The sequence below is a fragment of the Spea bombifrons genome, chromosome 6, assembly GCF_027358695.1.
Source record: "Spea bombifrons isolate aSpeBom1 chromosome 6, aSpeBom1.2.pri, whole genome shotgun sequence".
NCBI classification, from domain to species: Eukaryota; Metazoa; Chordata; class Amphibia; order Anura; family Pelobatidae; genus Spea; species Spea bombifrons.
The window spans coordinates 29846152-29859023 of NC_071092.1; the positions used below are offsets into that span (position 1 = coordinate 29846152).

The 12872-nt window shown below is 38.8% G+C and overlaps 1 protein-coding gene and 1 long non-coding RNA gene across 7 annotated transcripts in view; both read right to left on the reverse strand.

The window, feature by feature from the left end:
• Positions 1 to 12872, reverse strand: part of LOC128499871 (uncharacterized) — a 374046-nt gene that overhangs the window by 251349 nt on the left and 109825 nt on the right. The window lies entirely within an intron of this gene.
• Positions 1 to 12872, reverse strand: part of LOC128499870 (glyoxal reductase-like) — a 36957-nt gene that overhangs the window by 1449 nt on the left and 22636 nt on the right. For 2 of the 3 annotated variants that reach the window (XM_053468834.1, XM_053468836.1), the window contains 2 exons: positions 12163 to 12345; positions 11108 to 11167 (listed from right to left, as the gene is read on the reverse strand). In XM_053468834.1, coding sequence (XP_053324809.1) covers positions 11108 to 11167; positions 12163 to 12345 — 243 coding nt within the window. Of the gene's footprint in view, positions 1 to 9000; positions 9106 to 11107; positions 11168 to 12162; positions 12346 to 12872 lie in introns of all 3 variants that reach the window. The other variant, XM_053468835.1, reaches the window with a different exon arrangement.

The window sequence follows — 12872 nt, forward strand, 5'->3', positions numbered from 1 at the left end:
AACCCCCTCTCCATTGTGTGAACCATTGCTTTAATTGCAATAACTGCTTTAATCTTTATAACTGTGAATACAGCATTAAGAAGAAGCAGTTACCAACATTGCAGGCTGGATCCAAACTCTGCAAGCCTGTAAAAAACATATAGGGGCATTGTCCATACAGGACAGATCTCATATGAAGTTATCACCCAATAGATCATAAGACTGCAAGAGCAAGGCCCTCTTCTCTTTCTGTAGTGTGTCTTAAATTGGCACTCGTTCCTTCCCCCACCATCCAGCTATTTTCTATGATATACTTACCTACAGTCAGCTAAAGCACTGGCTCTGTTAATGCTGTGGGCCGGGAAGAGCATCCGTGGGAGTGCTTTCCTACCACTTGTTGGCTGCGTCAACGGCCCCCTATTGTAACAGCACTGTGGCATCTGCTGGCACTATATAAATAATTGTGATTTATCACTTACTTGGAATAATTTCTAGGAAGCCATACCCATAATGTCTTAGAAATGGTCAAGAAAAACATTTTTTTCCAAGAAAAGCATGTGGTTCATTTCCTTCAGAAATTATGTAGCACTGCTAAAAAGAATTCTTAGACCATCTTTCTATACCTCGGCCATTTAAACCCCAATCTTGGCTCAAGAAAGAAAAAGCAGTCACAATGAGTGATGCACAAGTTTATGTATTATCTAGGAAAGTCTGAAACACTGGTGAGGTCATGGTAAAGACTGGTTTGGAAAATCTTGCTGTATGCATAAATCTGTCCTCTTGTTGTATTAAGGTCAGGGTCTAAGCTGGATTAAGTAAAATATGAAAAGAAAAAGTATTTAAAAAAATCTTTTACCTTACACTTCATCATAGTGTCAAGTCTATGTGGTCCTGGTTGGTGTTAGATGAACTTTCTTTATTGACCTTATTAATTGTAAAACCAAATGTATGTATTTTTTTAATAAATTTTTTTTATCCGTAGAGGAAAAATTACAAAAATTTAGTTGACTGGGTGAATGAATGAAACACAAGCGTGGGTTTCTCTTATGCAAGGAACACGCTTTATCCAAACATCTCACGCTTGCATATGTGCTTTTGAGGCTAATGTCTCTCTGGTAGGGTTACACATAAACCATAATTCTCTTTCTACAGTAAAGTCCACAACCAACTGTAACATAGGATAGGATGTGAGGGCCACAAATGAAATGAGGTCAGTTGGTAGTTTTGATACAGCACCAGTTGTCAGTCCTTGAAGATCAAACATGATCTTCCACTCATTTCGCTACAACTCTTAGAATGCATGATAGAGCTAGTGACAACAATGGTCTACTTCAGACTTATAAAGAACTGTTAATTTACTAATTACCATAATTAAATATCTGATGCATGGCTTAGCCATTAGCCAATGAAATACATACATAATAATAAAAAAGGAATACAACAGGAGATACGGTACTTAGTATTTCCATACTGAACAAGACACTATATATAATGCTACAGAAGCTAGAACTACAACACAAAGCCAACCAGCCTCTCACAAATAATTATTTAAATAGTTTCTCTTATTTTGGGGAATAGAGACGCCAAGTACAACAATCACACACACTACACTTTTTCATTAGACTGGCCGCGCTCCAGCAGTACATGGGCTATTCGGTACATTGTACGGCTCCCAGACAGGAAGCAATGCCCTCGTCACTCTGCGTATCCCCTCCCTTCCACTCTTTGTTTATTTTTAAGGTTTTCCTGGCACATTGTTTTTTTGCGATGAGCTCCTTTCAGATAACAGTCGTCATATGGTCAGTTTTTCCATTACAACTATATTTCTAAAAGCACACAAACATTCACCAGCGCCCATAAGGCAAAAACATTTCTGCGTAGATCGAGCTTCTCAATGCACATGGTCTAGCGAGGCCCTATATTAAACGGTCAACAATACAATGTTTTGCTACTACGTGTTGTAGCAGACTTTCCTATTTTGTTAGTACGGAAAAATATTTTAGCCCCAATTACTGCTACGAGAGAGCTACTACTCCCTCTTTTTCACCCCTCCTTTTGTTTCAATTATCCATACAACATCCTTAGATTGTGAGATCATGCGCGGGGCCCTAATAAGCCCACCATTCCTGCCAGGAACTTTGTATAAAAGTAACATAAGGCTAGACGGCAAACTCACGGGCAGGGTTCTCATCTCCTGATGTGTCTGTATGTATTAATGTATATTTGTTGTGTGTTAAATGCCCCATTGAAATGGTACAGCGCTGCGCCATTTGTTGGATCTTTTAATAATAATAATATGTGAACATTACAAAACAGTGTAAGCTCTCTGGTTCTCTCTGGTGAGACCATAGTAAACCCCGTTATTTAGTATCCATGCCACACTTATGAGTAGAGGACACCTGTATATGTTCAGAGAAATGCCTAGAATATAGTGGAAAGTAAAGAGACAAGGCTACTCTTTCCCAGAAACTAGAACTCTGGGTGAGGAAAGAGATGCTGGCCTGTACATAGCTGCCATATGAACACATTGGGTAGAAAGCAGCTCTCCTTTTTTACAACATCAGAGCAGAAAGAATGATTTGAGGAGTCAAAGATTCAGGAAAGGGAGGATATAACGATGCAGATGATTAACCTGAATCATGATGATATCTCGGGGGGGGGGCAGTGGCAGCATATCTCGGCGGGGGGGGAGGACAGTGGCAGCATATCTCGGCGGGGGGGGACAGTGGCAGCATATCTCGGGGGGGGACAGTGGCAGCATATCTCAGGGGGGAGGAGGACAGTGGCAGCATATCTCGGGGGGGAGTGGCAGCATATCTCGGGGGGGGAGACAGAGTGGCAGCATGTTTTTTAGGGTGGCAGCAACTTTTAGGGTGCGGCCTATATACAGGGGCGGCCTATATCCGAGCCAATACGGTATATGAATGTTCTCCTTAAACTTGTAAACCTTAAGTAAATGAATAGACCCTAAAGAAAACTATTTGAGACACGTTATTAATGCTTAGTGCTACGTAGACTTCAGAGGCCTTATTTTGTTCTTTTTGAGACAAGTACCAATCAGACCCTATCCAACGGAAGCTGTTAATATCCGTTACTTTTAGCAGTAAGCCATATAACTTCATTTGTTTGATTGAATTTCACACCTTTTTTCAGCACCTTTGCTGTTTTCAATGAACCCAATGAGGCAGCTTAGCTGTTGCAAGAACTTTGTGCTTAACCTAAATGGAAAACCTGCGAGAAGCATTGCGGTTTCTAACCTAGGACCTTTTTTTTTGACAGCCACAACATTTCGGGCAGAAAAAAATCAACAAACCCAACAAAAACTATAACTGACTGCTTAAAAAATGATCTACTACTAATTTAATTCTTATAAACATATAAAAGGGGTCTTTTGTTAAACAAAATTAATTTACCACCTTATCACTTGTGACCCAAAACTCAAGCTTGGGTTATCAGCAGGACGATGATAAGAAACACAAAAGCAAGTCCACTTCTGAATGTTTCAAAAACAAAGTGAAGGTTTTTGGAGCGGCCTAGTCAAAGTGCTGACTTGAATCCGATTGAGATGCTGTGGGAGTTCATGCTCAAAAAACATCCAATGTGGCTGAATTAAAACAATTGTACGAAGAATAGCGGGCCAAATTTCCACCACAACGATGGAAAAGAGTCATTGCCAGTAATCGCAAACGTTTCAAAGGGTGGCAGAACCAGTTACTAGGTTTAGGAGGGCAATTACTTTTTCACACGGGTGATATAGGTGTTGATGAACTCTTTACCTTCAATAAATAAAATGATCATTTAAAAGCTGCATTTTGCGTTTACTCATGTCGTCTTTGTCTTATACTACAATTAGTTGGATCTGAAACATTTAAAAGTGACAAATAAGTAAAAATAGAGGAAATTGGGAAGGGGTTCAAATGCCTTTTCACAGAATTGTAACCTTAGCAACCCTTTATCAATACACAGAGCTGCTCCTAAGTAGACAAGGATCCTCATCATATTCCACTCAGTTTGCTCTTCTTAATATTCTCAGGATTAGGTCAGTAAATCTTGTATTTTTACAGACTCTTAACAATGAGTTTTTGTAACTAGTCTGGGAGAATGCTGCTCTGTGGGACCAGTAACAATGCAACGGTACAATAATATGTTTATTCTGCTGTCTGATAACAGCTGGTGATCTCGATGTATCAGGAAGAATGTAAGTTGGAGGAAATCAAGAGTCTACAAAGAATACCTAATATAAACCAGTGACTCATTTTGTGACCATTATGACAAGAGCTGAAGTGAATGGAAATGTGAAATTTGCACCGTAACAGACGCCCCACAGTAATTTTGTCCTGATACATAATTGGCATAATTTTGTGGCAAACACAGACGTAACTCCTGGATATATCTGGAGTTATCTGGATCATCACTGGTAATACTTAAATCACGATTCCCCAAATTATTTGCAAGTAATATTTTCTCTTGGTAGTTCTTGGTAAACATGGGATTGGCAGGGTGGAATTTTCCATGATCAGTGCAGTAATAGTCATAATCAAGGAGCATCACCGGAGGAGAGAGTAGAGGGGTTCATTGGTAGATCCTTCCACTCATTCCCACCATCTACCCTCACATCCTGCCTACAAAACCACTTAACATGTAAACTATATATGTTGTATGTAAATCACAGGGGGTAAGCAGTGGTTTTGTTCCCAGGGATGTCTGGAATGTATTTCCAATGAACTCCTGCTCACACACCAATAACTGAATGTAAAAACAGAACCCATATGAAGACCCCTACCATTGTCCGGCTCCACTCTTGGGCACAACATACCAAAAACATGGGCACAACCTGTACAAGCAAAACTAAAACTGTTTATAAATGATGGCGTCAGTGTGTAAATGTACATTAGTTTCATGGATGTGGCTCCTTGACCAAATGTTGTCCCATGACCTCTACTTCCCAGAAGAGATCTCCAGTGGTGAGTTTAGTATTTATTCTGGAAATAGAAAAAGTTCTACAATAATGCATCATGTGAAACCTTTAATTTATGATAAACATACGAGAAGGCTAGAAATCCTAGCAATGGTTCAGAGATAAGAACGTTCCAGGAATCTACCCTCATACATAAGAACTTTCCTAGAAGGCAGAAAGATCTGATAAGGTGTTTAGAAGGGAGAGGTAGAGACTGAGCTAAAAAGTAGCTAGTAGAACTGATAGCTACACATTAGACTTATCAGCATTAATATCCATTATCAGCATCTTACAAATGGCTTTAAACACTTTAAAACCTGAGGGTGTTATAAATAACAAACGTTTATGGCATGCTAATAATTATGGGGACGGTAGTTTGAAAAATATACAGTTCATAAAAATAAAACAGAAACAGGGAAACAATGTGTGATTGATTATCTGTGCATGTATTTGTTACGCATATACATGTAAATGTAAACTGGTGTGTGTTTATATTTATAGAGCCAGATAATGGGATTCCTTTAATCTTATGCTATGAACATGCTGCGTCCTCCTGCCAGCAGACATCGGGTCTGCGAGAACGCGTGGGAATATTTTTTTTTACTTATACACTTGGAGGTTGGGCTGTGTATCCTGCATAGCACCGCAATACAGGACCTGTTGTTTATTGATATTTAACCCCCGCTGCATACAACCTATTTTTACAACCAGAAAAACCTACAGAAAATATATTATTTAACTCCCACTACATATCATCTATTTTTATAACCAGAAAAAACCCCACAGAATTTTTATTATTATTTAACTCCCACAGAGGTAGAGACTGAGCTACTTTTTAGCTCAGTCTCTACCTCTCTCTTCTAAACACCTTGCATACAACTTATTTTTATAATTAGTGTGAGCAGGGCCCTCATTATCTCATTTCTGGAAGCCCAAATTGTTATGTTATGCACTGCTTTGTTCTGTTTAGCTCCACAGAATATGATGACGCTATATAAGTCGTTAAGTAATAATTACAATAACACAAAAGCTTTGTCTGAATTGAAAACCTAATTTCACTATCAAGATGTACACCGTGTTCAGTCATTCTAGTGCCTTCGGCTGGGTTTAAATGAATGAGAACAAAGGAATCCAACACTTCTGTGCCTGGTGCATACTCACGTTAGGGAGGAGTAGCCCCTCTAGGGATGGCAGGGCTCAGGCAGGGTTCAATGGAAATATACTCAATCAACAGCGTAACAGAGTAATTAGGTAATTATGATGAACAAACTATAAGTAGCATGTTAAACAGCCAGGGATACTTTGGATTCTTTACAAATTACGTTTTGAGGAAAGAACAGGCCCAGTTTCTACAAAGGCCTAGGAACCACTAGGAGGTAGGCTTGGAGAGTGGTGATTAGAAAGGGAAATGCTTCATTGTACACACAAATGATATGGAACCTAGATGATAAGATCTAAGGAAAGAAAATTCCACCCATATTTTTGGAAACTTAGTAGTATCAATTTAACCTAACATTCCCAGTTTATCTTTAGAATGAAATCTAGCTACGATTAGCATTACGAAAGGATTTCCGCATTTTTGGCTTTACATTCTCCCAGCTAATTTAAACAAAGCATGTTCTAAGGCAGATCTCAATGAGGTCAGTTGAGAACTGCTCTTTTGCTACAAGCTTGAATACTATACATTTGTAATATTATAAAAAAAAAAATAGGGTGTAAGTATGGCCTGTACCTACAAACAAGTGTTTATGAACAAAACAATACCCAAGATGGGTGCAAGGTGTTTGGAGGGTTCTCAGATGGAACCCATGTGCTGGTACCACCATCTTCTACTTTTCTCCCCATCTCTCCGCCTTCATCCAGACCTCTGTTTCAGTTCTCCATCGCAATGCGTGAGGCTTCAGCTCTGAGTGTCGGCATATGACATCATTTGCGAGGGAGCAATGAAACAGAGGTCTTTATGAGCAGGCCTCAAACTCCATTTATTTTTGGTCAGCCTGTAACCTGGTTGAGTGCCACAACAGAGCCCTTGGCGTGCCCTTATGGCACGCATATCATAGGTCCCCCAATGTAGTTGTCTAGTAGTTCTGTCATATGATTAAAAGACATCTTCCATGAACTCGCACTTTACCTAATGTGAATATATTTAGCACAAAGACAGCATGGATTTAAAAATAAATGGCTAATCAAAAGCAGTTGCTTAGTGAATGGTATCACTTAGAAACACATTAGGGTTTAGTTGAAATCTGACAGTGGTCTGTCTAACAAAGAAATACTACTACAAATAATATTACATAACTCGCGTTTTGTACTCTATAACAGATACTACACTTTAGTGCATCGTTCTGCCGATGCTTACAGCAAGTATCTTCCCTTCTGGAATTCATTTTCAATTATGTTACAATGCCGCAGAATATCAAATTTCCCTTTTTAAGTCTGACCTGTTAGTCAGTTTTAATAAAGACTTGGCTGATTAAATCTAATGTATTATTATTATATATATATTTATATATAGCATCAACGGATTCCATAGTGTTTTGTGATTGGTGTTATACCTATAAATTAGACTCTCAGCAGAGTTTACAATCAACAATATAATAAATAACAATTTATTTCGATTAAGTGACAACAAGCAGCTCAAGAAACCCCCAGAAAAGGTTGGGAAGCTTTTTTCTCTATGCGGTTAATAGGGCAGTGAGATTGAGAATGAAATACATGTGTCAAACTCTTTCCCATCACCCCAGTGAACTAGCATTTCCGACAAACATATGTACGATGGAAATGTCTGCTATGAGTGTTAAAAAAAAATGGTCACGGTCTCTCCATGATGAACTAAAATTTGGATATTGTTAAATTAGACAGAGGGAGGGTAGAGCCTCTCAGTGGCCCTAAGTTCACACAGAAGGATGTAAAGTCACATGAACCTGTATGGCCCCAGAGGTCTCTATTTGAACCTTCTTCAGACAGGTCTTGAAACATATGTGATTCTACATTCTACTGTATGAATGCCTACCCACTAAAGTGTATCACAGACTTAAGACTCTGTAATTACTAGAAGAGAAACATCAAAACTGTTAATGGCACTTAAAGCAGTAAAGAGCACAATTTTAAAGGAATCTGTAAATTCCAGGGCAAAGAGACACGTGAAACAAACCACCTGTGCCTTGTTAACAACCAATATATGCAATGACTGTAGTAATATTGGTATAAAAATGCCACCACAAAAGAGGTTTGAGATGCTCACCAAGAACGAACAGCCACTTCATAGCCTGTCCTACAGGGTGCCCCTGCTTGGGAGCATCTCAACTTTTTTAGCTCTCTTGAGCCATTACAGAGAAAATCTCTTCACCAACATATCAGTCTGATCCTGCCCCAAGGGCAGTCCAGAACTTAGTGTCCCCTGCATGAGGGAATAATAATGGGATCAATTCACTATTAGCTATTAAAAAAGAAAAGCTAAGAATCATGTATGATCAGCGCAGTTCAAAACAGGATTCACTAATGTTGCATGAAATGAATAATATACTAAACAGTAATGAGATTACATTTCATGCCCCAGCCTGGATCAGTAACTACGGCCCTTTGACCGTGGTTTACCTTCAGCTGCCATAAACACTGCCAAGCCTTACCTGGATGATGGGATTTGTAGTATACCCCTTAAAGGGGTTCTGTATTAACAAAAAGTGCGGAAACTGGTCTCATCATGAAAGACACCACTTGAAGATGATCACTTTTGGCACTTTTATGTATAACCCTTACTGTATATTCTAAATAATTAGTGCTGCTCTGCAAGCTTCTGGTCTTCATGGAAAAAAAATCAGTGTGTGCTTGTATAGGATGTTATTTAAGAACCAAAAATGTTTCCACAGATTGTATTATTAACACCAGATTAAACATGTTACCTCCACACAGCCATTTCCACCAACACTCCCCATGCTTGTAAGTAAATGCAGGCAGTGAAAAGGCTATTTTGGAAAAGACAATTCTTTCTGTAACAAAGATTCTTATCAATAAGTGGAGTATCAGAGCCACAAGGAAACAGTAAAACAGTATGATGCCCAAACCTGTGCCTGCTACAGTATATTGGTGGGGTCCCAGGACACGTGGCGGCCATCATGCAAGGAGTTTAGAGTCACAACATCCTCGTCCACTAGTGTGAAACCCAGCACCTGGGAAGATGCAGGTGCCAGGAGGTTAGTGAGGGAAGGAGCGAGACACAGGTTATACACAGGATAAAAAAACACATAAACAATGGAGGGGAAAAGGTGTTGATTGATCATTCTGACATTCTGACACTGATGATTCACTTAAACCCAGCATGTATGTGTGTATGTTAATGCAGTCCAGAGGTATTGACTGGATCATTAAATATGGCTGCCATGGGTTTCAGGGCTGCTACTTAAGCCACACGCTCTTTAAATTGGTGCCACTTATTATATTCTTATAATGGGGTTTTCTAAACTTTCCAAGTGCAAGTAGACAACAATGTAAGACCCCAATGTTATGACTGTTAATTAATGAGTTGATAGCGGGTTAGATTCAATGCTGGAGACAAAGCTATCAGAAGTAATTGAATAGCAATCTTCATATGGAATTGTAAAGGACAAAATACACAAAAGCAGATATATAATGGCCCAGATTCATTAAATGAGATCATCCCATTGTACAGCACTACGAATGATTCATTCTTTATAAAACAATAAAGATAATAACGGTTTTTATCTAATTCTTTTCTATTGTAATCTAAGCAAGGACAGCTATTTAATTACTTGTGCTGTGAGTTTAATGTCCAGCATCAAATCCAACTCTAAGAACTTGCTGTGGTCTTTTCACCAAACTAACATTCATCATGATGGGCAGATGTCAAAGTGAGTTTTCTCCAAAAGGAGCTGAGCTCAAAAACAAAGTAAAAGGTATTGTACACGTCTTTGTTATACCATCTCTTAAAATCTATTGGCACTTAGTTGGTGGTTAGAAAAAATGTAGTTGGGTAGGCAAAATCTGCCCTCTTCTCATTTTCAATGTTTTCAGTTCCTATGATACTTGGTTTTCATAGTAATGTCCCTTACTTTTCTCAATACACTTCTAGTTTCACTCGTAAAATACAACGCGAGGTAGCTGTTAAACAATGTGCAGTTTTTCCGAAATTGAAATGTTTGTAAAGTCCCAATAAAGGTTTTCTTTTAGGTTAAAGATAAAAGACCAACTCGCTGCCTTGTTTTATTTCTCAAGGGAACAGAACTGGCAATGATTAGGGTATCTGCCTATTTTTCCTGCAGTTATCAGGGAAGCTGGTGGGGGGGAAGTCCAGCTGCCAGGAAAGCACTAAAATCTAATGTTTGAAACCGTTTCTAAAAGCAGAAGTTTTTCAAAGCCATCTCACAATCCACTCATTGATTATGGAAAAATCTAGTTTTTACACATGCACATTTTTTTTTTATCACCCACAGTAACAGGGTAAAATGTAAATAGTGATGACGACATGAACCATTTCTAATCCACTGATCTTTAATCAACGAGAAGATCCATAGAACTTATTCAACTGTCCAGCAGGAGGTAATAGGATCAAGAGTAGCTCCATCCACTCTTGATCTTCTCTGCATATTGCTGGCCACCCCATGCCAAATATGCACTTTCCACTTCAAACTGGCCATGGGGTGAAGGGGCTCATGTATTCTTTGCGAGATGGGAGGACTTATTTAGATCTGAGTCATTATATCAGGAAAAATAGGCAGACTAGATGGGATAATTGTTTTTTATCTGCCTGTAAATTCTACATTTCTGTGACTGGGGTAGCTGGAATGTACATGACCTAACTACTTTCTCGGTTATATATTGTTGAAATGTTTCTTATGGATGAACATGAGATGGAAGGTTCATTTTTAGAAAGAGCATAAATGATCAGTAATGAAAAATAGTGGACTGCCCTGGCTGATTCTCCATTATTATCACTTATTACCAGAATGTCTCTTTATAAATAGGGTCCCAATGTGATATGGCCGATACATCAGTTCACTGATCATTGGCAAGCCTGAAACTGCAGCCAAAGATGACACAGATACTGTCGCAGGCACACCTGTAATTAGTACTACACACATCTAGTGTCCATCCTAATTGCAATTAGTGTCACTCAGGCAGAAAAGGTGGCGTAAATAAGACAATGAGCCTCACCTCACAGTTTTCGCGGATTCTGTCCTCTTTCGTTGACTTTGGGATGGTGACAACGCCATTCTGTGGAGAGTCAAATACAATGGTATACCATTAAACCCATTTAAAAAGCCTTTGATGCAATCTCATATAACCAGCGGGAAGTGTTTGCTTGCATTGTCTGCTATTCTGCTATATTAACATAAAAATACAAAGTAAAAAAGAGAGTGCAAAATGAGGGATCCTACACAGACTGAATCTTCTGGTATTATCATTTCCGTGCTCTATATCACCTACAAGTCTAGGCTTCTTAGTGAGCCAACTACCCTTAGTGAATAATAAAAAAATGTCACCTTTGTTAATGCTTTGTCGTAGTGGAACGCTGCCTTTAAACCCAATAGATTGAAGATTTCTTTATGAAGTAATATAGCTTAACATGTTAAATGTTATGGTCAATTAGAACAATTTCTCAGCATGATTTGTGCATTCACTGGTACTAAGAATCATAACATTACCACAGCTCCATCGCTTCTTCCTATTTATTTTGCATACATCTTGGATTGTTGGCTTCTAAATGGGACCTATTAACATCCCTTTACTTAAATTAACTCCCAAAATCCCATCACTTGTGTTATCACTTTCCACTGTAGAGAGTCTACAGTGGAATCCACATTTATTTAATTCAAATGTTTAACAGACAAAAATCATAATATTGAAGTTCTTAGAAGTCTGGCTCATTGTTACAACCAAGAAACAATAGGTCCATGTAGATCAATATAAAATAGCAAAAAATGTTTGATGGCAGCAGAAGTTTAGGATTTGTCCAAAAGTACAGTAGATAGTACAGTGCATTATTATCAGCAGCTGTACTACCATTCAATACTCCATTAAAAAAGCTAGTGTGTTTTACTAATAATTCTAACAGTCCTTATGAAAACTTTTACTTATCAGGAATGTTATTGAGGGGGAGATTTCAACGGTGACGTAACTGTTGATAAAAGCATCAACTGAGCAAATATGAAGGAGCCTGGGAATCCCGGAGAATCTGCCCATTCACCCGTTCGATCTGGGTCTCTCACCTGAACGCTCCAGCGGATGCAGATCTGGGCCGGTGTCTTCTTGTACTTCTTTGCGAGTTGCATGATGATTGGATGATTTAGAGCTTGTCCCTTGGCCAAAGGACAGTATCCCCCAAACACAATGCTATTTTTTCTACAATAATCCACCAGCTCTTGGGGTCTCTGAAAGGGGTGATACTCCACCTGTGGGGAGATACACAAGAGCAAGCTGTATAATGTCTACAGCGCTTATGTCTGCAGTAAAATAAACATTATGTCTGTTTTAATCATAACTGTATATGTATAAATTCAGGTGAGTAAAAACTCTATAATCTACGTTACATCTAGCTTTATTTTTACATCTAGTTTATCCAACAACATGGTTTTTCTGATTTCCCCTATTTTTACATTTAGGATATCTAATAACATGCCCACGTGATCCCCACATCCTGACCGGTTGCTCCGTGTTCTATCTATTGTAACAGTTGGTGCAGCCATCAGAAAAGAAAGCTGTGTGCCCAGATTACAACTGGCAAAAACGAGCTTCACGGCAGGTAGGATGAAATGTTTTTATTATAAATGTCTTTTAACCTTCCGTACAATCTACAAATGTGAAAACACAACACAGAGAGGGTGTTTGAACATGAAGGTTTAGTAACACACTTCTATGAATGAATTGTTTCCTTCTAGTTTTCCATATGTCTCCTGTTTCTGAGCTTTTGCCCACTGCT